Source organism: Sorex fumeus, unplaced genomic scaffold (assembly GCF_029834395.1).
Source record: "Sorex fumeus unplaced genomic scaffold, SorFum_2.1 ptg000087l, whole genome shotgun sequence".
NCBI lineage: Eukaryota > Metazoa > Chordata > Mammalia > Eulipotyphla > Soricidae > Sorex > Sorex fumeus.
Genome location: NW_026606144.1, coordinates 5671579 through 5697389, shown reverse-complemented (window position 1 = coordinate 5697389; position 25811 = coordinate 5671579). Strand labels below are relative to the sequence as shown.

Here is a 25811-nt window from a genome sequence, read left to right as displayed (position 1 = left end):
AGGGGACCATATGGGATGCTAGGAATCGAACCTGGGTCGGCCGCGTTCAAAGCAAACACCATACCCGCTGTGCGATTGCTCCAGCCCCCTGCTCACTCTCCTTTAAATGAACAAGGCCCTCAAAAGCATCTCATGTTCCGGGCCAGAGCAATAGCACAACACGGAGGGTGCTCACCTTACATGCAGCTGAGCCAGGTTCGATTCTCAGCATCCCATAGGGTCCCCTGTGCACCACCAGGAGTGATCTCTGATTGCAGAGCCAGGTGAAAACCCTGAGTACCTACCACTGGGTGTGCTGCCTCTCCCCCCCGCCCAAGTCTCGTGTTCCTCTGCTCGGGGTGCAAGCATGCAGGGATGTCATTGTCCCTCTCAGCAGGTCTGAGTAACCCAGGGAGCCTAGTTGAGAGACACTATTCTCTTCCCACCAATTTTTAGAAAAGGTTTAGTTACTGCTTTTCCCTCACATAGACTCGTCCCATCAGGCTCTGTGTTCCGCTGTGGGAGTGAGCCGCTCTAGGGGTCACTATTGGGACTTCCAGTACAGTGCTCAGGGGTCGCTCCTGGCAGGGTAGGGCCATGTGGTGCCAGGGACCCAAAACGCTGCCTGTTGAGCGGCCCTGCCCCTAGCCTGCCCTGCTGAAGTATCCTCTCTCCCCCAGCCCAGGCCCTGCTCCTCCTCTCACAGCGGCTGAACATAGACCATCTGCCCTCGGTGACAGTCTGAAGGGAATTTTGCGGTGTAGACAACACATGATCATGGCTTTTGATCAGTTAACAGAGATAAATCTATTTGGGCCACACCAAGTGGTGCTCAGGGCTGACTCTTGCACTCAGACATTAGTCCTGGTGGGGCTCAGGGGACCTTATGGGGTGCCGGGGATCGAACCTGGGTTGGCCGCACATGAGGTAAGAGCCTTATCCACGGTGTTATCTTTTTATTGTTAATTTTTTCACCCGGTGATGCACAGGGGTTCCTCCTGGCTCTGCACTCAGGAGTTACTCCTGGCGGTGCTCAGGGGACCGTATGGGATGCCGGGATTTGAACCTGGGTTGAGGCAAATGCCCCCCCCCCCCCCCCCCCCCCCGCTGTACTATTGTTCCAGCTCTAATACTAGAAGCTTCGACCTGGGAATCCTTGTTCCTTCAGCTCTTTTGCATAGAAGGGTGGGTGTGAGTCAGAACTGAGCTGTGGATGTTGGGGGGATTCCATGGCATGTGGGGTGTCCGTGAGTGTTTCGAGGTATGTGGGGTGGCCCCTGCCAGGTTCTGCAAGGCAATTGGGGCTAGGACCTGGGTTAGGCCAGAGACCAGTCTCACCTCCGGTCACCTTCTCTCAGTCCTGTTTGCCGGCTTGCTCTTCTCTTCGAGCTCTTGCTAACTCTGATGTTTCCCCCTTGTGAAAATTTCCTCTAGATATTTTGAAGTTAATGCCAGCGTGAGGCAGGTGACAGGGCTCGCTGATGACAGTGAATAGATGCCATTTGCATATGTCCTGTGCCTTCAGGCTATATATAGTTTTGAACTGTGTCTGCAGCTTCTGAAATTTTGTTTGGAAGGGAAGACTGATTTTTATGTAACTTCCTGTTAGAACAGTGTGCGGTGCTGCCTGAGGGGAGCAAGGGGTCCTCGGAGTCCTAAGTGGGGAAAATGACCCAAATTGAGGTGCTTCCTGCCAGTGTCCCATCACACCATACCTCCCAGGGCTGGTGTTTCCCTGTCCAGAAGACGCTGGACAGACGTGAGCCAAAGCTCTAGCAGGGAGGAAGCATTTGTGCTGCAGGATGAAATAGAACTGCCTTCGGAAACCCCAGCTTTGAGTCAAGCCGACATTTTCAAGAAATACAAAACAGACTTTTTTTTCATTTTTAGTACCAGAGCAGATAGTCCCCTAAGGTTATTTGCTTCCCTGAAAGATATTTAGCTTACCCTTTTAAAGTTCACTTAGAGCAGATCTTGGCGTTAAATCAGAGTTGGGTGCTAACCAAGTTCAGAGTGTTTGCTTATTTCCGGCCTTCTTTGTCTCTTGAGAGGAACCGTAGTTAGAGGCCACCAGAGAAAACAAAACACAGGCACCCGCTTCCTCCAGGCTTGGTTCCTCTGTTCTCAACCCCCGGCCATTTGTCTATGCATCTTCCCCAGAACAGGCGGGGGACAGAGGCAGAGGGAAGGTCTGAGCCGCCCCTGCATGGTGCTCCCTGAGCAGTGCCCCCCATCTTTGTGGCTTCTATTGAGGTTCGGAAGTGAGTCATCAGGTTCTAATGACAAATGTCTCATGTACGATGTGACACAAAGACGGAGTTTGTGCCATCAGTCCCCAGGGTGGGAGAAGGGAGCGTTGGGTTTTGGGGGTCAGTAGCAGGAGGATGTGAGGATGTGACCCATAGCGTGTTGGCTTTATCTCAGGTGGGGGAAAATGGATCGTTTGGGGAGGAGTGTGCTTGGGGTACAGATTTGCCGGTTTTTTTTTTTTTTAATGTAGGAGTACTGCTATTTATCCAGCCACTGATTAGCTGATTTAATTGTGCATGAACTCCACCTTCCTTTTTTTTTTTTCATTTTTTATGATTTTATTTATTGAATCACCGTGAGAGCAGTTACAAAGCATTCAGGTCTAAGTCTCGGTCATAAAATGAAACACCCGTACCTTCACCAGTGCCCATTCTCCACCACCACCAACCCCAGTATATCCCCATCCCACACCCTCCCCCTACTTGTGGGGCAGATGATTTCCACATTACTCTCTCTCTACTTTGATTACATTCAATATTTTGACACCAGACCCACCATTATTATTTGAGATTTTACCCCAACACTCAGATCTGCTGAAAAGGCAACAGTAGACAATTTGTTTTCTATTGCTGGTTATGAATAACATATGATGTTGTATGGCTGCAGTAGTGGCTGCGCAATTTTGAAATTCCAAAATTTTAGCACTTAAATCTGGAGGGATTTCTGCCAAAACCTGCTGGGTTCCGAGATTTGCTCCTGAGTCTTTGGGATCATGGCCGTTAAGCAGCTTGATCAGGAGCCAGAAAGGTCGTTCATGAGCTTGGGGTCTCGTTGGGGTAGGGAGGACAGGACCCCAACAGGACCGGCTCCACCCCCATCCCGTGAGACCCAAAATGTCTTGTCACTGTGGGCCCAGACCTGACTGTCCAATGGCCTCTGGAGGATGATAGCCATCGAGACGTCAGGGGGAAGCAGGCGGAGGGACAACACACTTTTCCCGCTGGGGTGACCTGGCAACAGTAACCTACTACATGGTCCAGACGCATTTCTGCCAAAAGCTGCTGGGTTTCGAGATTTGTTTCTAGTCTCTGGGATCACGGCCGTTAAGCAGCTTGATTAGGAGCCAGAGAGGCCATTCGAGGGCGATGATTTGGGGTCTCTTTGGGACAGGGAGGACAGGACCGGCTCACCAACAAGTTTCATCACTGCGGGCCCCAGCCTGACTTTCCAGTGGCCTCTGGAGGATGGCGGTTACCTTTCCCTTCACCCTTCACTAGTACTCATTTTTCACCACCAAGAACCCCAATATACTCCACCTCTCACCCACCCAATGCCTGTGAGGCAGATGATTTCCACTTAACTCTTCTCTACATTGATTACATTCATTATTTCGACAAAAGATGCACCATGATTGTTTAGAATTTACCCCCCCCCCCAACAATCAGAATTGCTAAAAAGGCATTGTGAAATACTTTGTTTTCTATATAGCTGGTTGTGAGAATCATTTAATGTCATGTGATTTTGGCTGCAATTTTGGATTTCTGCAATGAACCAGATAAATACAACATTGGTTTCTGTGTGTTTGGTGTTATGGCTGTGCCAGAGAGCCACTCGTGGTGGGCAACTCGTGACCTCAGTAGGGCGTGAAGGACGAGCTTGTAACGCCCCCCCTTCCCATGAGACTGCAGTTGCCCCGTCACCACCGGCTCATACCTGGCTTTCCTATAAGCTCTGAGGCAGCAGCTGCCTTGCTGCCCGCGGTGGCGGGGGGGGGGGGGGGGGGAAGGCAGAAGGGAGCAATACCCTTTCCCTCCCAGGGAGACATGGTGCCATAGTTTAACACATGGTCTATTCACTTTTCTGCCGCAAGCTGCCGGGCTCTGGATTAAGTCCTTTTGCCTCTGGAGCCGTGGCCATGCTGGAGAGCCGCTTGTGGGGGGCAACTCGTGACCTCAGTAGGGCGTGAAGGACGAGCCGGTACTGCCCCCCTTCCCATGAGACTGCACTTGCCCTGTTACCGCTGGCTCATACCTGGCTTTCCAATAAGCTCTGAGGCGGCAGCCACCTTGTATGCAGTCCAGATGCATTTCTGCCAAAAGCCGCTGGGTTTCGAGATTTGTTTCTGAGTCTCTGGGATCATGGCTGTTAAGCAGTTCAATCAGGAACCAGAGACGCCATATCTGGAACTCTGACGGTGCCATCAGGCTGCTGATACACTCGCCTCACAGGTACAGATTGACCTGCTATCGCCACCATACCCCCCTGGATTTCTCTTTGGAAGCAGCCGCTTATGTTTCAGCACTGCTGTCTCCTGGTCTCTGCCCTGACTGGGGCTCGCATGTGTTTCTGGAGGGCCTCGCGGCAGTGGTGGCCCACTTGGGGGTACAGGGGTTTCACACTGCAGCGCCCCATGGGTCTCACCCATGCATCGGACTTGACCCTGTGGGTGTGAGCCCACAGCCGCCGCAGGTGTTTTACCCTAAGGTCGCTGTATTGTGAACCTGATAAGCAGAATCCCCCATGCTGGGCTCCTGGGGGCTGGGGTGGGACCCCCCTCCCCCCACACACACACTGCAGGACCCATGCGGAAGAGCTGCTTGTCCCCTGACAGGAAGCGGAGAAGAGGCGGTTCCTTCCAACCACCAGGAGCTGCTGGGCAGAGTTCCCGGGGCCACCCTGGGCTTTACAAAGGGACGATTCTCTTCCCAGGGACTCACAGGCTCAGTGCAGTTCACACGAGGCCGAGGCCGTTGCTTCCCTTTGCTTTTGAAAAAACCTGTCTCACAGGGGGCGAGACTGGCGCTTGTGTGAGGTCAAGATTTGCGACAAAGAGTGTGAACCAAAGCAGCAGGATTCCTGGGCTGCGCCTTTCTGGGGTGTAGCTCAAGGGCCGGCCTGGCGCCCCAAGGCCCCGGGAGGGAGGGAGTTCTAGAGCGGCCAACGGAAGTCCCCTGTTCTGCAGGTTCACGGTGGCCATCAGGCACTCGAATTGCAGCTGGTGGCATGGAGGAGCTAGACTTCGGGGATGATTTGATTTGCAGAGTTTAAAGTTCGGAGTTTCGGGGCTGGAGAGATAGCACAGCAGGTAAGGCTTTTACCTGCATGCGGCCAACCCGGGTTCGAGTCCCAGCATCCCATAAGGTCCCCTGAGCACCACCAGGAGTAACTCCTGAGTGCAGAGCCAGGAGTAACCGCTGTGAGTGCAGAGCCAGGAATAACCCTTGTGCATCGCCAGGTGTGACCCAAAAAGCAAAAAAAAAAAAGTTTGGTGTTCCTCCCCTCCAAACACAGGTGTGAGGTGCTGCGTTTCGCTGGGCAAGCAGAAGGAAAGCAGAGAGCTCGGACCCAGTGGTTGATGCAGATTGCTGGGCCGGGCCGTCGATCAAGGGAAATTTGGGGATCTCTGGGACCCGTCCTCGGGCCCAGTGCTCTCCGGGGCCCCTAGCTTGGTCGTGTCCTATGAGTTGGGGGCAAGCCTGGCCTTTGTGCTCGCGTTGCGTTTGGATGAGCAGGTGGGGTGTTCAGGGCCCAGCTGCGGACACCTGATCCTGCCCTGGCCAGGTGGGAGGACGGAGATTGGCGGCTGGCCCCTGAGATGCCCAAGATATCCAGTCAGGGAGATAACCAGTCAATCCCAACCTTGGGTGATAGGCTGAGATAACGCACCAAGCCGCTGAGGCGGATCCTGTCTGGAGACGCTCAGGCACCTTGATCCCAGGCCGGCCTGGCCTGGCGGGGGGCGGGGGCGAGTGGGCACCAACCTCGGTGTTTCCGTGGCACGGAGCTTCGGTGCCCTTTTGCTTGCTCTGCTATTGTTTTGTTTTTGGGTAACACCTGGCCATGCTCCAGGGTCTCTCCTAGCTCTGCATTCAGGACTTACTCCTGGAGGTGCTCGGGAGGCCCTATGGGATGCCGGGATCGAACCTGGGTCAGTTGTGTGCAAGGCAAACGCCCTCCCCGCTGTACTAGAGTTCTGGCACCATGGCTCAAAACTTAAAATAAAAGGGGGTATGGTGCCGCCAGCAGGTCAATCTGTACCTGTGAGGCGAGTGCATCAGCAGCCTCATGGCGCCTTCAGACTTCCAGATACCCCAAAAATTGCTGCTGTGCCTTTGGCCAGACCCCAAAAACTTGGGGCAAAGTTTACCAAGAAAGTAAACGGCCAGAAGTTAGGTATGTGGGAAACACACCCACAAACCACCTCCGGCCCAGCTATATAATTGGAGGCAAGGCCTCTTTGGTTCCTGATCGAACTGCTTAATGGCCATGATCCCAGAGACTCAGAAACGAATCTCAGAACCCAGTGGCTTTAGGTAGAAATGCATCTGGTCTCTGCAGTAGGCTACCGGTGCTGGGCCAACCCAAGTGGGAATAGGTTTCGTGCCTTGGCCTACTCCCCCTGGCGGCCCAGTGGCCGCCATCCGTCTGAGGCCACTGGATAGTCACATTTGGGCCCCCAGTGACGAGACACACAGGGCCTCACGGTATGAGGGTGGAGCCGGGCTTGTCCTCCCCACCCCAACGAGACCCCAAGTCATCGCCCACGAATGGCCTCTCTGGCTCCTGATCAAGCTGCTTAACGGCCATGATCCCAGAGACTCAGAAACAAATCTCAAAACCCAGTGGCGTTTGGCAGAAATGCATCCGGACTCCACAGTACGTTACTGTCGCCGGGCCACCCCAGGGAGGAAAGGGTGTTGTCCCTCCGCCTGCTCCCTCTTGGCGACTTGGTGGCTGTCATCCTCCAGAGGCCATTGGACAGTCAGGCTTGGGCCCGCAGTGACGAAACTTGTTGGGTCTCACAGGATGGGGGGGCGGAGGTGGAGCCGGGCCTGTCCTCCCCACCCTAACGAGACCCCAAGTCATCGCCCACAAACGGCCTCTCTGGCTCCTCATCAAGCTGCTCAACGGCCTTGATCCCAGAGACTCAGAAACATCTCGAAACCCAGTGGCTTTTGTCAGAAATGTGTCCGGACCCCGCAGTAGGTTACTGTCACCGGGCCACCCCAGGGGGGAATGGGTGCTGTCCCTCTGCCTGCTCCCTCTTGGCGACTTGGTGGCTGTCATCCTGCAGAGGCCATTGGACAGTCAGGCTTGGGCCCGCAGTGACGAAACTTGTTGTGTCTCACGGGATGGTGGGGGAGGTGGAGCCGGGCCTGTCTTCCCCACCCCAATGAGACCCCAAGTCATCGCTCACGAATGGCCTCTTTGGCTCCTCATCAAGCTGCTCAACGGCCATGATCCCAGAGACTCAGGAGCAGATCTCTAAACCCAGTGGCTTTTGGCAGAAATCCCTCCAGATTTAAGTGTTAAAATTTCAGAACTTCAAAACCACATGGCCCTACTGCAGCCACACGACATCATATGTTATTCATAACCAGCAATAGAACACAAATTGTCTATTGTTGCCTTTTCAGCAGATCTGAGTGTTAGGGTAAAATCTTAAATAATGGTGGGTCTGGTGTCGAAATAGTGAATGTGATCAAAGTAGAGAGAGAGTAATGTAGAAATCATCTGCCCCACAGGCAGGGGGAGGGTGTGGGATGGGGGTATACTGGGATTTTTGGTGGTGGAGAATGGGCACTGGTGAAGGTACGGGTGTTTCATTGTATGACCGAGACTTAGACCCAAAAGCTTTGTAACTGCTCTCATGGTGATTCAATAAATAAAATTATAAAAAATGGAAAAAGAAAAAAAAACTTAAAGAAAAATTCTTGCTGGGGTTGCCCCGTCCCTGGCGCCCTGTCAGCCTCGTAGGTCTGCACACGGCTTGTGCGACTGCCTCGAGTGGCCAGTGACAAGGGGCGCCCGCCTGGCCTCCTGCTCCTCAGGGCTGCTCTCTGCCCGGGTGCTCCCGGCCCTGCAACCCTCACCTCCTGCCCTGTGCTTGCTCCTCCTTTCTGTGGTGTCCCCCTCCTCTCTCGGTGGCCCTCCCCCTGGGGTCACCCCCTTCCTGCCTGGTGCTGGGACGGCAGAGCTGCCGGATTTGTGCCGGGTTTGTGCCAAGTGCACGTGTGACCCTGTGGGCTTGGACTCAGGACCTCATGCTTGCGAGGCAGTACTCAGAGCCCTCTCCTGGCCGTTCCTCCCCTCCAAGCTGAAGGAACGGACTTGACCCACATTCAGGCTCACACCTCTGCTTCCTGCCGAATCACTGTCGGCCGCTAGCAGGCCAGGACCCATGTGTCACGCCTGTGTGAAGCAGGGATGGTCTAAGGGCGTGAGCCTGCTAGCGTCTGTATCATGCACACACATGGTCCTATCACAGGATTCAGGGTCAGGGTCCAAACACAGGAGCGTGGGGGTGGGGGAGGGGGCTTGTTCAGGCCCGAGACTCAAATGGGCTCGCACATGGCACTGAGTTCTTAAGTTTCAGGGAGACAGTGAGGCTCAAACACATTTTCTTTCGCGCTGTTTTTTTCTTTTTTTTGGCTCTTTGGGTCACACTCAGTGATGCTCAGGAATTACTCCTGGCAGTGCTTGGGACTGTATGGGATAACGGTGATCGAACGTTGGTCAGCCGTGAGCAAGGCAAACCCCTCCCCACTGTGCTCTCACTCCAGTCCCTCCTTTTTCATCTTTTTGTGTGTTTTCAGAATTGGTTGATTTCCATGTAGCGTTCGCTGGCCCTGATGTTCTCTGTAGAGTCCCTTATTGGACCCTGTGTTTCGTGGGCACCTTGACATCAAGACTTGGCGCTTGCCTGGTACATGGCTGATCCCATAGGTCCCCTGAGCACCGCCAGGAGTGATTCCTCAGTGCAGACCCAGGAGTAACCCTGAGCACTGCCGGGTGTCCCAAAAAACAAAAGGAAAGAAAGAAAATAGGTATGTCCTTCAAGTCCTCCCAAACAGATGAGACCTCTAAACAAACAAATGAGGACTCAGAAATTTCCTCCAAATCCTAGGATAACAAGAGAGGACCCAAGGAAACCCTATGTCCCTCAAGTCTTCCCGAACAAATGAGGCCTCCAAACAAACAAATGAGGACCCAGAAATGTTCTCCCAGTCAGGGTTGGCCACTTCCCTGCCGCGGTCCAGAAGGGGCAGATGGAATATTCCCCAGAATTTAAGGCCTTTTTAAAACCCGCTCTCTGGGCCCTTTTACCATCAGAAGAACTGGGTGGAGCCTCCAAATGTTAGGACGCGGATCTCGATCTCCCTTTAACGACAAAGAGATTGCAAACAGCAAGCAAGGTTTATTATAAGATCTCCCTTTAACGACAAAGAGATTGCAAACAGCAAGCAAGGTTTATTATAAGACTGGCTAGCCAGGGTCGAGCCGCCTACACAGGTCAGATAGGTGAGGCAAGACCCCGAACTTCTTCAAAGGGGATCTCATATAGGCCTTCACTGGCTGTTACATCAAAGCCCGCACATTTCATAGCCAATAGATTTGTAACAACATATACTTTCTTAACCAATCCATTTAAAAGTACATCACTCCTAAGCGTATAGATTCAAAGATCAACATATATGTACATAGGCATTGTGGCTAGTGGGCATCTGGTAACATTTGGTTATCTTCTTTGTTCCTTTTGATTCTCAACTCTGGCTCCTGAGGTGGATAAGTGAAAAGTTTCTAACAGAGATAACAGATAAGGGCCAACAAATGGTTTCCGAATTTACATCCCAACAGGGAAGAGTCAACAAATAGTTTCAGAATTTACATCCCAGCAAGGAAGAGTCAACAAATGGTTTCAGAATTTACATCCCAATAAGGACGGGCCTAATGGTTTCACTCTAAAGTTCTACTAGGGAGGGGGCAGGAAAAGGAAAGTTACTAATGAGCAGAGTTTATCTCTGGAATTTTTTCTCAGGGTCCCTAGGGACCTTACACCTTGACATCAAGGCTTGGCACTTGCCTGGTACATGGCTGACCCCATAGGTCCCCTGAGCACCGCCAGGAGTGATTCCTGAGTGCAGACCCAGGAGTAACCCTGAGCACTGCTGGGTGTTCCAAAAAAACAAAAGGAAAGAAAGAAAATAGGTATCCTTGCCCGGAAGGGTAGCCCAGGGCCAAGGAGCCTGCCTTGCCTGCTGCTGACCCCACCCCACCCTGTATGTGTTGTCCGTGTCCTCCCCCACCCCCCCCCACCTGTCCTGTCAGGGTGAGCCCCGAGTTGGCCCTGAGCACCTCCAGGTGTCCCATCCTCAGCCCCCAGGTTAGGTCACTAACCTGGGTTGGGGTGAGGTGGGGTGGGGTGAGGTGGGGTGGCCATAACTGACTGTGCCCAGGGGTCACCCCTGGCCGGGTAATGTCCCTGTGCTGACGGAGATCGAGCCCAGGACAACTGGATATAAGGCAAGTGCCCTCCCCACTGTCCTGCCTCTCTGTCCCCTGCGGACTTTTCTATTAAATATAGAATGACTCTGAAGTCAGTGGGCCCTCATGGGGGGCTGATGAGAAGCAGAGGAGAGAGATGTCACTCCCCTGGGACTGGCTGGAGCGCTGGCACTGATGAGCGCGATGAGCCCCACCAGCCCCACGACGCCCACTAGGCCTTCCCAGGGTCTCAGGCCGGAGTGAGGGGTTGCCCTTTTCAGGGAAAGGGAGTCAATCCTCGACCTCCTCAGGCCCCGGGCCTTTGTCCTTCTCGCAGGAAAGCATTTCAGGAGATGAGCATGAAGCAGAAACATTTTATTTGGAGGCTTTTAGGAAGGGGAAGGAGGGAGGGAATAATGCGCTCGAGAGAGAGTGCGGCTTCTCCAGAGGCGCAGAAAGCCACTGAAAACCTGTGGTTGAACACACTGAACACCTTAGATTGCTAGGTTGCATTAGGTCGGAAAGCCCACACCTCAGGAGGGGAGAAGCCCGTGACATGACCGACCTCATAGGCAAGAGCAGTACCTGGGCTCGGGCACACATGAACGCCCTCCCTTGGTTCAAGGTGGCTAATCTAGGGTTTTCCCCAGGCTGCCCCCGGTGGGGTTTCTAGCTACCTAGAGTCCGTTGCTAGGGTGGTTGCCAAGGGGGTAGAGTTCAGTGGTCCATGGTCCTCTTAGAAATTCCTTTCCTGGCCTTTGTTTCCTATTCCCTCAGGGGGGTCCAGCCTACTCTGGGCTTCTTGATGTGGGTTAATTTTGACCAGACCTTGGGTCCCGTTCCCTCAGGTGGGCGTTTGGTGGCCGTGAAGCTTTTGTTGACTTCCTCGGAGTTCCATTGCCTTTGCGAAGCTTCCCCATCCACCTGTCTGCCTCAGTTCTGTGGGTTAAGAAATGGAGTTAATACTGGCTTGTGGTTATCAAACTTGGGCAGCGTCAAAAGGAACGAAGGAAACGCCGCAAACTCCTTCGCTCCCCTTTGGCGCAATTTTTTTTTTCTTTTTGGGTCACACCTGGTGATGCACAGGAGTTACTCCTGGCTCTGCACTCGGAAATCACCCCTGGCAATGCTCAGAGGACCATATGGGATGCTGGGAATTGAACCTGGGTCAGCTGCTTGCAAGGCAAACACCCTACCCACTGTGCTATCGCTCTCCAGCCCCCCTTTGGCGCAGTCTTGCTGGGCCCTTTTCCCTGGCAGTTCTCAACCCATAGAAAAAAGTGTGCCTGTTGCTTGCCTTAGCTTCTGTGTGTAACCCCGGGCCTCTCACACACACACATAGGCACACACTCACACACAAGACCAGCCATCACTGCTGAGTCGCCTCCCGGCTAGTCAGTGTCTGGACGGAGAGGTGGTCAGTGACACTCGCAGTGCTCAGGGACGATTTCTGGCTCCTGAATGTGTTTGGGGGTGGGTGTGATGCCAGGGAGGGCGTGAGGGTCAGCTGCCCGCAGGGCAAGTACCTGTCCCCTCTGCTCTCTGGCCCCGAATCTGCAGTTGTTTGTTTGTCTGTTTTGGATTGAGTTTTTGCACAGGAATGACACTTGGTGGGCTCAGGGGGCTGTGCGGGAGGCTGGGCGTCGCACTCAGGGTGGCGAGTGCCAGACTGGCAGCTCTCTGGGCTCCGGAATCTGCTGTGGTTGCTCCCCTGAGACAGACTCTCTCCTCTGCTCTTCACAGATTTATCCCTGAGAACGAGTGCGCCTCAGAAGGCCCCACAGTGGGCTCGATGGTCAGGGACAGATAGTGGCCGTGGCAGCGTCTGACCGCCTGACCATGAGTTTGCTGAGGCCCAGTGGGCTGAAGGCCCCCACCAAGATCCTCAAGCATGGGAGCTCGGCCCTGAAGGCGCCATCGGCCGGTAAGTGCGCTCAGCCCGGCCAGGGCAGACTCATTCCCACCCGGGGACACCTCCCGAGTCCTCGCCCGGGAAGGGCTCCCTGAGCTGTAGGCACGTTAGTTGCTCTGGGGACAGCTCTCACACACAGAGTGTCATGTTCTGTAACTTTAGAGTCACAGCAACCTGACAGCTGAGGCGACCAACATGCTCCCTCCTAACTGCTAGCCCCCTTGCCCGGGCTTGGGGACAGGCTGAGAGAGGTGGACTCACCTGGACTAAAGGGCCTCATTGCCGGCCGTAGCCACAGTACAGCAGGGAGGGCAACCGGCACCCCATGTGACTCTCCAACCTCAACTTGACCACGAGTGACCCTGAGTGCAGAACCAGAAATAGGCCCTGAGCACTGGCTGGGTTTGCTCCCCACTCTCCCCCCAAAGAAGAATATGGGGCGGCAGACACAGCAGAAATAAGACACTGGGTTCGAGCTCTCGCCTGGCTTGGTCCCTAGCATCACGGGGTGTGTCCAAAGATTTCCCCTCAACTGCCCAAAGTATGACTGCGGCCTGGGATGCTGCGGTAGGTGAGCACGACCCTTTCACGTTGGGCCCGGCCAGGCTTTGCCACAAGCAGCCCCCGTCATTGGCTGGGAGTAGCCCTGAGCACTGCTGGGTGTGGCCCCCCCCCCAACCACACTTTAACTGGACCTGGACAGGCCCTTCCTGACCCTTCTGACCCTTTCTGCTGTTCCAGCGGCTGCTCCCGTTGAGAAGACCGTGCCTGGGGAGAAAACCCCCAGCGCCCCCTCCTCGGAGACGCAGGAGGAGTTTGTGGACGACTTCCGGGTCGGGGAACGAGTCTGGGTGAATGGGAACAAGCCTGGATTCATCCAGTTCCTCGGGGAGACCCAGTTTGCCCCTGGTCAGTGGGCCGGGATCGTCTTGGACGAGCCCATCGGCAAGAACGACGGCTCGGTGGCGGGTGTGCGCTACTTCCAGTGCGAGCCGCTGAAGGGCATCTTCACCCGGCCGTCCAAGCTGAGCAGGAGCTTGCAGGCCGATGATGAGGCCAACGGCCTGCAGCCAGCACCTGCTGCCCGGGCCACACCGCCCCTGTCGGCCTCCCCGGCCCCTGCCGGCGCCCCGAAGGCGCCCCAGCCCCCCACGAAGGAGGCACCGGCCACCCCTCACATCAGCAACCTGACCAGGACGGCCAGCGAGTCCATCTCCAACCTCTCAGAGGCCGGCTCCCTCAAGAAAGGGGAGCGGGAGCTGAAGCTCGGGGACCGGGTGCTGGTGAGTGCCGAGGGCAGCGGTCGCGGGTGGGTGTCCACTCACTTTTACGATCCATCAACCTCTCCAGACCCCCGGTTTGGGTGGAAGCACGAGCAGCCGGGACACCTGGTCCTGCAGTTTCCAGCGTGATGAAGGCGTGTCGGGATGATGCTAGTTTTACCAGTTTAGCCAAAACAGGATGGAGGGGTCTTGCCATGGGCAGGCTACGTGCCTTCCAGGCCGCTGACCTGGGTTTTAAGTCCTGGCCCCATGTACAGTCCCCCAAGCACATCCCGTAGTAATCCGTGAGCACCAAGCCAGGAGTAAGCCCTGAGCACTCTGACTGTGACTCAAAAAAACAAACCAACGAACAAAGTTGGAAATCGGTTCCATTTCTCTGGTTTTTGATGTTTGTGTTTGGGGCGTCACAGGGCTCACCCCGAGCCGCTCCGGGCCATTCTGTGCCCGGCTGTGCGCCATGTCTCCAGACGTGTGTGGTTTGGTGTTTGGGCCACACCTGGCCGTGCTCAGGGCTTCCTCCTGGTGCTGCACTCAAGGATCACTCCTGGTAGGGCTCGGGACCATCTGGGGTGTCGGGGATGGACCCTGGGTAGGCCACGGGTAGGCCAGTATTTTCCCTGGACCGTCTCCAGAACATTCTCAAGAGTGTGGTTTGTGGACTTGGTTGCTTGATCTTCAGACTCAGCACCTGCTCTTGTGTTCCTGTGAGCAGCTCCTGGAAGGCCTTTGCTGGGGGCGAGGGAGGACCCTCGTGAGATGAGTTTCTAGTGGGAGTAACTAGGTCCCTTCACGTGGCATCCTCAGTTCGCCCCAAGCCCATTCCTCTGCACAGGTCCCCAAACGGAGGCGCTTGGCTGTAGACAGCTGTTCTCCCCCAGCAGAAGCACTCAGTAACGCTTTCAGAACCCATGGGAGGCGGCCGGGAACAGTCCCCTTGGGGACGTCTGCGGCGGGCGGCTCTGACCAGTCCGACTCGGGGCTGGCCCGGAGCCAGTGGCTTCCCGGGGACCACAGGCATGGCCACAGCCAGGCCATTGTCCGAGCTGGTGGAGGCGGGAGAGGAGAGCAGTGAGGGGACCCGACTGCGTTCGCAGGGTGGCTCTCGGAGGGTCCTGGAGGGTCACGGTCAGGGTTTGGTGATCGCCAAAGAGTAACACGGGGAGAGAATTGGAGCTAGAGGAGACACGGTTTAAAGACTGTTACGGGGGCTGGAGCAGTAGTATAGCAGAGAGGGCGTTTGCCTTGCACACGGCCAACCTGGGTTCCCCGGTATCCCATAGGGTCCCCCAAGCATCGCAGGAGTGATTCCTGAGTGCAGAGCCACGAGTCAGCCCTGAGCATCGCCAGGTGTGACCCAAAGACCAAAAAAAGAAAAAAGACTTTTTTTTTTTAACTTACATTCACAACCGTCCACAACAGGACACGGACACCAGTGTCGTCGAACAGGGGAGCGGGGACACCGCCACTGGCTCTGCGGTTGTACCGCTGCTTCCAGCACTCTGATCAGTTATTCATTTATTGGTGGTGGTGCTCAGGGCTGAGTCCTGGCCCTGTGCTCAGGGACCACATCCGGGCAGGTGTGTGCAAGGCCAACACCCTGCCTGCTGTGCTGTTCCATCGCTCCATACCTCAGCTAGAGCACGCCTTTAAAAAGATATTTTTGAGGGTTTTTTTGGGGGACCACAACCGTCATAAGGGCTGTTTTCTGAAAGAAGAAGGGGGAAAAAGATAAAACCCAAACACTTTATTTGGTCTTTTTCCTAATGCAAGGAAGGTTTGCTTGGTTCTCCACAGCCTAAAGCAGCCATGGTCAGGAGGCTGTGGCGAGTGGGGCTTGGCCTCGGGGCGCCGAGGTGAAGCTCCTGTGCAGGGCTGGCGCCCGCCCAAAAGGACCTCCTGCCCTTTGCCCCATTCTCCCTGCGCACAGGGAGTCTAGGTTTTGCCCCAGCTGGCCCCGATGTCTACATGACTGACCTCCAAGGAGCCCTTCGGAGGCTCTGAGACGGCTGTTCCAGCCTTAGGCCTGTGGAAGGCGGTCCCCTGCTCCCGGCACTCCCCGTTCCTGGCAGTGGACAGGCTGCCCCCACGCTTGTGCTACTTTGGTTCTCTCTGGAGACTTAGGGACCGTCAATGGGGTCACTGGAAATGCCCAGCTCTGACCTCAAGTCCCGTCTGTGCTTACAAGTAGGCAGGGGTCTCAGAGCTCACTGTGCTCTGGTCAGTCCTATGGTGTCTCAGCGGGAAGTCACTCTGTCCGCCCTGTGGTGTCTCAGAGTCCAAGAGTGAAGAGCTTCTCCGGGCTGATGTGTGGTGGTTCTCCTGACCTTGGGAGATCACTTCCCTTCTCTCCAGCAGAGCTCTGACAGAATGTTCTGGAGACAGGCTTGCAGCAGTTTTGGGCAGATGATATTTCCAGGATATGATGTCAGGGTCTTGAGAGAATTGACTGGCTTCCAGCTGTGCTGTTCCAGGAGGCTGTTTCCGGGTCGGGGACGGCATGTTCTGTGCCAAATTCTTCGCCGATGACCAGCTGTGCGACAGGAACTTTGCAGCCTCTTCTCACCCCAGGGCCGCCACCCCAGCCACCTGTCTCTTGTTCTTTTATTCTTTGTCACACTCACAGTGCCCAGGGCTCATGCCTGGCCACGGAGGCTGTGCCAGGGCCTTTGCAGATGGCACTAAAGGACTCGCTCCCTCAGGCTGCAGAGACAGTCGTGGGTGACGGTGCTTCCCCTCGTGTTGCGAGTGACCCCCGAGCACGTGAACCCAGTCCCACCCGAGTCCCCAAGAAAGAACACTGTGCTCTCTGGAATTATTTGTTGAGGTCTCTCCCTCTTTCTCTCCCCTTTCTGATTCAGCTTTTTGGTTTTGGGGCCACTCCTGGCAGTGCTTGTGGGTCACTCAGGCTTTGCACTCACGAATCACTCTTGGTGGGCTAGGGGGACTCTATTGGGTGCTGAGGATTGAACCCACGGTTGCCTCACACAAAGCAAGTGCCTTTCCCGTGGTGCTCCAGCCCTGTTTGTCAGCATTCCCGTCAGTGTCCAGCGCTGTGATTCTGTTTTGCTCTGCGTCCCAGGGGCCAAGCGTTCAAGCCAAGGCATAGTGAAGGAGAACTGGAAAATTGAACTCTGCTAAGATATGAGAACAGTCATTTTCCTTTAGCTGGTTCCAGGCTTAATTGTTCTCCAGCGGTGGGGTTACCACTGCTCCGCTCCCACACCCGCGGGGCAGAGACCCCCTTGCCACACCAGGTGACTGACCTGGGTCAGAGATTCCCGGGGATGTGGTCAGCCAGGCCACTGGTGACAGCGAGTGGGTGTGAACGCCGCTGCCTTGCATGGACACTGAGCAGCAGCGTCTGCTCACCCTGTAGGGGTTTCGGGGGGAAATGTCACCTTGACCTTTGGGGTTTCTTAAGGAAATCCCTACTCTGAAGCCAAAACGTTCCTTCGCGGGGGTGGGGGCGCTGTGCGTGGTCTTGGGTACCTGACCCGCATCCCTCCGGCAGGTGGGAGGCACGAAGGCCGGCGTGGTGCGCTTCCTGGGGGAGACGGACTTCGCCAAGGGGGAATGGTGTGGCGTGGAGCTGGATGAGCCGCTGGGCAAGAATGATGGTGCTGTGGCCGGAACGAGGTGGGTCCTCCTGCCCCCCCCCCGACAGCCTGGGGCAATGCACGGTGCCCGGGAGGTGCTGAGGGGACTGCAGGCCACTTCACTCGGTTCTTAGGGGGGCCACTTCCTCTGGCACTCGGAGACTGCAGGGATGTGGGGAGAGCCTGGGGCTCCCACCTGCAGCTGTGCTCGGCCCCCAGGCACCCCCCAGGCCTGCTGTGGCCCTTCAGATGCCGGGGAGGCTGATTGGAATCACCCTTGGGTTTGCACGGTGGGGGTGGGGGGCATGCGAGGGAGTGTGGGTGTGAATGTATGAGTGTGCATCGGAGTGTGGATATGTATGTATGAGGGTGTGTGTATGTGAGCGTGAGTGTGCGGCTGTGAGAGTGTTGGTGGGGGTGTGATCGTGTTTGCGGGGGAATGAGAGCGTTTGAGTGTTGGTTTGAGAGCTTGCAAGTATTGGTTGGGGTGTGCGTGTTTGTGACTGTCGGAATGTGGGAGTGTTGGTTGGGGTGTGAGTGTGTTTGTTGGGGTGGGACTGTGAGAGTGTGGGAGTGTTTGTTGGGATGTGTGTGTTGGTTGGGGTGTGAGTGTGTGGGAGTGTTTGTTGGGGTGTGTGTGTTTGTTGGGGTGTGAGTGTGTGTTGGGTGAGAGTGTGTGTGAGTGTGGGGCTGTGTGAGGGTATGATGTTTGTTGGGGAGTGAGTGTGTGTGAGTGTGGAGCTGTGGAAATGTGGGAGTGTTGGTTGGGGTGTGAGTGTGTTTGTTGGGGTGAGTGGGAGTGTGGGAGTGTGGGGCTGTGGGAGCGTGTTAGTTTGTGGGGGTGTGAGACTGTGGGACTCAGTGGACTCCTCGGTCGGCGCCTGTCTCTCTTGCCAAAGGTGTTTTTTGTCCCTCCCCTCCTCATTGTCCGCAGGTACTTCCAGTGTCAGCCCAAGTATGGCTTGTTTGCTCCCGTTCACAAAGTCACCAAAATCGGCTTCCCCTCCACAACGCCGGCCAAGGCCAAGGCGGCCGCCGTGAGGCGTGTGATGGCCACCACCCCCGCCAGCCTGAAGCGCAGCCCGTCGGCCTCCTCGCTCAGCTCCGTGAGCTCCGTGGCCTCATCCGTGAGCAGCAGGCCCAGCCGCACGGGACTAGTAAGCAGCCCCCCCCACCCCCGCCGTGCTCTGGCCCCCACAGACTCCCACGGCCCCAGGGGAGAGAGGCAGAGCAGGACCGGGTGGGCTGAGCAGCTCCGGATGGCAGGTGAGTGGCTTCCCAGCCACCACCCGTGACAGGAGCAGGGATGGGCCTTTCCTTGGGTGTTCAGGGCTCGTCTCCGGCCTCAGGCCGCCTTAGGGATGAAGTGGGGTAGCTGAAGGGGTTGTCTGAGGGTCAGAGCAGGGCCCAGAGACTCTGGGGAACGCTTGGCGCTTCGTGTTGCTTGTTTGCTCTCTCCGTCTCTCCCTGCTCCCTCCTGTCCCTCCGCACCCCTGTCAACATGCAGAGGGGCCTCGACTTCTGTCCATTGGGGGGCCGCAGGTCAAAGCTGGGGCCTCGTGGCTTCTCCCCTCACGTCTATCTGTGTCATAAACACTAAAGTGTGTCCGAATATGCAAGGGTGTCCTGAGATATCGTCCACAGGGAAACACGCCCACAATGGAGAGGGTGTCCCGGGGGGCCGGCTCTGCTGGGGGCTGCGCTTCCTGCCGGCCCCTCTGCTCCGTGCATTGACTCTTGATGCGGAAGAGGAGGGAGTGAGTGTGTGTACAACGGAAGATACAAAACAGATGACATGGGAATGGGAGGCAGGAGGCCACACACCATGGGCACAAGCCGGGGGCCAGTCCTGTCTTGCTCAGCCACCGCCAGGTTCCGCTGCCCCGCCTCCATCCTCACGTTCAACTCCTCCTTCCCCTCGCCTCACCATTTAGGAGGGGAGCAGACTCAGAAGCCCCTCTCCTTCCCTCGCGAGCCAGCCCATTTGTGGAATTTAGTTTTGTTTTTCTGCTTGACTGTGGGCCACACCCTACAGTGCTTCAAGGGGCCGTTTGCAGTGCTGGGGTCAAGCCGTGGCCTCCCACCTCCGAGCAAGAGCCCTATGCCTGAGCCATATCTCCAGCCTCCCTCCGCTGTCTTGTTTTGTTCTGTTTTGGGGTTACACCTGGCAGAGCTCAGGGCTTTCTCCTGCCTCTGTGCTCGGGATTATTCCTGGCGGGCCTCCGGGATTGAGCCTGGGCAGCGCTGGGGCTTCACTCTCCAGCTCTTTGGCCCCTGCCTTGCATATCTTTATGCAGGGTGGAGCTCACTCCTAAACTGCACATCACTGTTAGCATATATGACAGGAATATAGAATGATTCTGTGTGACTTCATGGAAGTATACCTCGGCAACATAATTCCATACATGCACACACAAGCGTTCATACACACACAGCTACTCATAGATATACATGTAGTGCATACCGTATATACACAGGCTTATGGGTATATACACACAGGCACGTACATGCATAAACACAACGCTCACATGCACACAGGTGTGTGTAGACATGCCCACAGGAACATACATGCATGCATACATACATGCACACAGGTCCGTGCGTGCCCTGTGGGAGGCCTCCCGGTTCGCTTATTGGCTGAGTTGCTCTTCTGAGGTACCAGGCTCCCACAGAGGGTCTGTCCTTGCTGGGATGGAGCCTGGGGCCTCACACACCATGCGCAGGGCAGAGGCTTTGGCATCAACATCCTGAGTTCAGTTCGTAGCCCCGACCTTGCCCAGCCCCTCAGCGCCCGCCTTCCCCCATGCCAGGGGTGCTGCTTTCTCCCTGCTCCGGTGCCTGAACCTCACAGTCTCGTCCCCATGGTTGGCTGAAAGAAGCCCTTCGCTCCCATGCTGGTTTCCTCAGGGAGCTGTCTCGGGCCCAGGAAGTGCGTGCATCCGGCCTGCCCCACCCGCTCAGGCCAGGAGGCTCAGGGAACACCGCCGCCCGCCTTTCCTAGTTTTTATTTTTGCTCTTTGGTTTTGGGGCTCACCTGGCAGTGCTCAGGGACTCCAGGCGTGGTGCTTGTGGGCTGCTCCCGGTGGAGGGGTGTTGAGCCCAGGTCTTGGTTCGAGACCTCCAAGTCTGCCAAGCTCTTCCCAGCCACCCCTTGAAATTCGAGTTGACTGCAACTCCCGGGATCACTGCACATGACTGGGCCCGAGAGCTTGTGTGCTTCTAGAAATTTTATTTATTTATTATTTGGTTTTGGGGCCACACCCGGGGGTGCTTAGGGCTTATTCCTGGCTCTCTGCTGGGGGGGGCTCTCCTGACGGTGCTGGATCTTGAACCTCTGCAAGCACCTTCCCCCCAAAAAAAACAAAAAGAAAAACAAACTCTTCGGACCTGGGGAGAGCGTTTAATCTGACCAAATATACTTTAAGTGTATCGGGAAATCACGGCTAGGTCCTTATGCAGAGGCAAGGATGAGCCCGCTCCCCGGACAGAACCAAGTAGCCTAAGAGCTCCCAGCAGGCAAAGCAGCCGTAAACAGCCTGGGCCCTGCTGGGCCCGTCGGTCCGCAGGCGTTTGGCAGAAGCTCAGATGATGTGGGGAAGGGACAAGAGACCCTGTGGCTGGATCGCAGGAGGGCGATGGGCCAGGGGTGGCCGGGCAGAAGGAGCGGACGTCCTCGGCCACCCCCGCCGCAGCCCCCACCACCGTGTGCTCAAAGAATGAAGACCAGGTCCTGCCTTGTCCCCACCTGCAGGGGCCGTTGTGCCACAAGGAAACTGGGTCTGCAGAGCAACCATGAGCGACCACGAGGCCAGGAGAAAATGGACAGGACCCCCGGTCCCCGTGGCCCTCCAGCCCCTTCCCCTCCCCTCCTCACTGTCTTTGCCTCTTCTCTCCTTCCCTTTGTGCTTGGTCTTCCCCTGAGCTGCCCTTGCTGTCCTGCTCGCTGGGCGTGAGCCCTCACACATTCTCACCCACCACTTGTTCCTTTTTACCCCTGGACTTTGGGCCACACCCTAGCAATGCTCAGGACTTACTCCGGGCTCTGCACTCAGGAGTCACTCCTGGTGGGCTCGGGACCCTATGTGGTGGGTACCTGGGATCCAACTCGGGTCAGCGGCGTGCAAGGCCAGCGCCTTCCCCGCAACTTTATCATTCTAGCCTTTCATCCCCCACTTTGAAGGCAGATGGCAGAGGGGTCTTTTATGGGGTCACACCCAGTGACCCTAGGGGCACGGGGCCATTCCAGACAGGAGTCTCTAGTTACTGCTATTCAGGCTTGGGGCGGGTGCTGGGGAGAGCGAGGTGAGCTGGAAGGAAGAGGAAGAGAGAAGGGCCAGGCTGCTTTGGGGAGACCCTGACGGACCTGCAAGGCTGAAGATGCTGGAGCCGGCCTCAAGCTCATGCCAAGGGCTCAGCCTTAAGGAAGCTCAGGCCAGAGAGGGCCGTGGAGGGGGCTGCCTCCGGCTCTCCAGAAGAGTCTCTGGATTCCCACGAGGCCCGAGGTCAGTGGAGCCCAGGTTTCATCCAAGAATCTTCGGGAAGGTTTCAAGACGCTTCTGCTGAGCATCGCTGGCCCGTATGCAAGGATGTAGCGCTGCTCCATCTGCTTTGCCAAGGATCGCCGTGTGCATGCCAGTGTCCGCCGCCCGCACCCCCTTCACGTCTCTCTTTCCTTTGCAGTTGACGGAAACCTCCTCCCGCTATGCCCGCAAGATCTCCGGCACCACCGCCCTCCAGGAGGCACTGAAGGAGAAGCAGCAGCACATTGAGCAGCTGCTGGCCGAGCGGGACCTGGAGCGGGCGGAGGTGGCCAAGGCCACAAGCCACGTGGGGGAGATAGAGCAGGAGCTGGCCCTGGCCCGGGACGGGCACGACCAGGTGACGTCTGTGCAGACGGCAGTGCCGGGGCCGAGAGACGCCTGTGGCAGAGGCTGGGCGCGAGCTTGGTGCAGGTGGTTCAGTAAGAGGCCGTGGGTCCCCGTCTGCCGTTGTTGCGGTGGCGTCCGGCGCGTGGTTTGATCGCGTGCGCCTTCTGCTCGCCCCGTGGGGGTTCAGGGAGCGCCGAGTTCTCCCTGCCGGTGCTTTTGTGGTGTGGTTCCCCCCTGGCCTTCCAGAAACGCTGCAGCTTAGGTGGGAGATGCGTTCAGCGTGCCGCGGTGGCAGGTGGCGGTGCCAGCCCACAGAGAGCTGTCGGGGCGGGCGAGACCACTCACGCGCTGTTGCCTCCACAGCACGTCCTGGAGCTGGAGGCCAAGATGGACCAGCTGCGGGCCATGGTGGAAGCGGCAGACCGGGAGAAGGTGGAGCTGCTGAACCAGCTGGAGGAGGAGAAGAGGTGAGGCCGTGCCCGGAGCTGGGGGGGCTGCCTGGGGTGGGGCGCGCCTGGCCTTCCAGGGCTGTGAGAACCAGGCACCGCCGGGTGCTCCGTCCTGAGCATGGACTCACTGGCGCGGATGGGGGGGAGCTCACTGGAGCCCAGCCACCCCCGGCCCTCCCTGCTGTGTCCATATGTCCTGGTGTCCAGGAGGCCTGTGCTGGGTGGCAGGGAACTGTCCTATCCCAGCGGAGCCCTGTGGGAGTGCCTGGGGTTAAGTCCCAGGCGGGAGGAAACCCGCAGCACCCATGGGGCACGGCAGCAGACAGGCAGGGCTCAGTCCAGGCTGCAGACAGATGGACGCAGGGCTCAGGTCTGGCTGCAGACAGCTGTACGTGGGGCTCAGGTAGGGCTGCAGGCAGATGGACGCGGGGCTCAGGCCGGGCTGCAGACAGACGGACACGGGGTGCCGGCAGAGACCGCCTTCTCAGATGGGCTCCCGGCAGTGTGGTGCCCAGGGGCACTGCCAGTGCCCGGCTCAGCCCCTCAGCTCCACATGCCAAACTCGCCACATCCCCTGAGAGCCCCTCCACGCCCCCCCTCCCCCAGTCGTTGGCTGCTTCTCCCCCAGGTGCTCAGTTGTTGTCCCGATTTGGGGACAGGCGTTGGCTGGGAGGGACTGGCATGCGCTGCGGGTCAGTTTTTAACCACCTCTGTTAGCTGCGAGGCAGAAAGGGTTGATAGGACACTGCGCCTGGCGTTGGCTCGGCAGAGCTTCCTCCTGTAGCCTGCGGGTCCCACCCAGTGCTCGAAGCCGAGGGGACTTGCCGACTTTTTTTTGGGCTCACACCCAGCGATGCTCAGGGTTTACTCCTGGCTCGACACTCAGGAATTACTCCTGGCATTGCTCGGGGGACCATAATGGGATGCTGGGAATTAAACCCGGGTTGGCCACGTGCAAGGCAAATGCCCTGCCCGCTGTACTCTCGCTCTGGCCCTCGCCGACTCTCTCAAATCCCCTGTGTGTACACCCGGGGGGCTGGGTCAGGCGCATCTACAGGATAGTGGCCTTCATGGGGGCAGCAATGATGCCCCTCACAACTCTCCCTCTCCCCCACAGGAAAGTGGAGGACCTCCAGTTCCGAGTCGAGGAGGAGTCCATCACCAAAGGTGACCTGGAGGTAAAGCCCATGCAGGTCCCGGAGGCTTGCAGGGTGCAAGCAAGAATGCGGGGTGGACTGGCCGACACCGGCAGGGCCACTTCTGCTGGAGACTCAGAATCAGACAGGGATACCTGGGGTTATGCACCTGGCAGGGCCCGGCTGACACATCTCTGCTCCTTGGGGTTGGAGGCTGCTGTTGCTGAGCGTTTTTGTCTCGTTCTGACAGTCGGGTCTACGCCTTTGCCTCAGCTTTGGTTTTCAGTCGAGCAGCACAAATCAAATCCTTTAGAACCCCAGTTTTTTGAAGGTATTCCTTAAAACAAGAAGAAGCAAACAGTTTGCAAAAGAATGATTTCTATTTCTGCTTCTTTTCCTTCCTGTTTTAAGTTCATGGAAATTTTGTTTTCCCTCCAGTGGCAGTATTCACATTTTATTTGGCAGTACATGTGGGGGGCTGCCTGGCATTCCTCGGGGCTTAACCCTGGCGTGGCTTGGAGCACCATATTTGATTCTGTGGGTCAAATCTGGTTTGGCTCCATTCAGGGCAAGCACCCTACTTGCTGTGCTAATGTTCCGGTCCCAACTCACATTTTTTTTTTAAATTGAACAACATCTTTGGCTTTTTTTAATTGAATGCCAGAGCCTGGCAAGCTCCCCGTGGCATATTCAATATGCCAAAAACAGTAACAAGTCTCCCAATGGAGACATTACTGGTGCCCGCTCGAGCAAATCGATGAACAACAGGAGGACAGTGCTACAGGGCAATGCTTTTGAAGCCACTGCTAGATATACAACAAATGTGAGTTACTAAATTTTCCCATTCTTGCATATTTTTGGTTCCTTGATCTAGTGTCTTAGTAGAAATTGCACTCGTTTGCACGGTCCTCCGAGCATAGAATTTTGCTGCCATTACAGTTTCAGGGTCTGCCTGTACCAGGCTTCAATTTCAAATTGGAACTGTGATTTCTTTGGAAATCAATGTAATAACAAAAGTAAGGGAAGCATTTTCTGGGTTTTAGTTTTATGAGACCCAGAATTTAATGGATTATTAATAATTTATCAGATGTCTCTCTCTCTCATTTCACATAGTCACTTTACTTTAGTTGGTTTGTCATGTCGTTCTCATTAATTTAAAAGCACCCTGAGTCTCATTAGTCGTTCCATGTCATCACCTAATTCATGTGTAATGTGGCCTGTTAGGTTCTGGGGAGGGAACAGTGAAACCATTGACCGCAGTTCTGGCCCAGTAGAGGCTGTCCAGGAGACTTCTCTGAAATTTATAGATTATTTTGGAGCCTTTCATGTATTGGGTGAGTGCAGAGGGTAAAGACTCACCCACGGTAGGTGTGTTTCTCTTGCAGCTGTTTAATTTTTAATTTTTTTCTTTTTACTGATAGCCCAAGAGTCAGATCTCTGCAGATGGCGAGAGTGTAAGAGGGCACGTGCTGTGTGGTTCTCACTTGCTAACACAGGCGGCTCCCGGTGCCGTGCTCGCTAGCACACTGAGATACTAATGGCAGCAACGCCCAGAGGCCCACGTTTCTATGCATGTGGCTTTCGGGTCCTAGAGAAATTGTTTGTGTTGACTAAAACCCTTTATGTCCGCTTGCTGAGTGCAGAGGCCAGGGTTTCTCAAGGAATTTGCCAAGAACAAAAGTAAAGGCGGGGGGGGGGGGGACCCTGACCTTCGATTAATTCCTGGCGTCTCCTGATTCTCAGGGGCTTCTTAGCCAGATGTTGGTGACCCAAGCATCCCATGTGAGATGCTTCCAGCCTGGCGGGGGGGGGGGGAGGGGGGGGGGTGTTCCTGGGAAGCAGCAGAGGCATCGCCCCCTGCTGGCCGGCACGGCGCTGGCGTAGGCTCTTGGGTAGCCCCTGGCTGGCTCATGGTCTTCAGGGAGATGCAGTGTTTAAGGCCGTTACCACCCAATTGGGACTTTTTAGGCATTGGAGTTGTTTTTCTTTGTCTCCTCCCTCCCAAGTAAGATCAAACAGCCAAATCTTACAAAAAAAGGCTGCTTGCTTGTAAGTGGAAGTACAGTTGAAACG

General features: G+C 56.1%; 1 protein-coding gene across 3 annotated transcripts in view; it reads left to right on the top strand.

The window, feature by feature from the left end:
• Window positions 1-25811, top strand: part of CLIP1 (CAP-Gly domain containing linker protein 1) — a 78845-nt gene that overhangs the window by 15523 nt on the left and 37511 nt on the right. For 2 of the 3 annotated variants that reach the window (XM_056131398.1, XM_056131400.1), the window contains 7 exons: window positions 12238-12418; window positions 13148-13689; window positions 17201-17325; window positions 18220-18442; window positions 21966-22163; window positions 22517-22620; window positions 23720-23780. In XM_056131398.1, the coding sequence (XP_055987373.1) occupies window positions 12334-12418; window positions 13148-13689; window positions 17201-17325; window positions 18220-18442; window positions 21966-22163; window positions 22517-22620; window positions 23720-23780 (1338 nt within the window). In that variant the 5' untranslated portion in view covers window positions 12238-12333. Of the gene's footprint in view, window positions 1-12237; window positions 12419-13147; window positions 13690-17200; window positions 17326-18219; window positions 18443-21965; window positions 22164-22516; window positions 22621-23719; window positions 23781-25811 lie in introns of those variants that run through there. The other variant, XM_056131399.1, reaches the window with a different exon arrangement.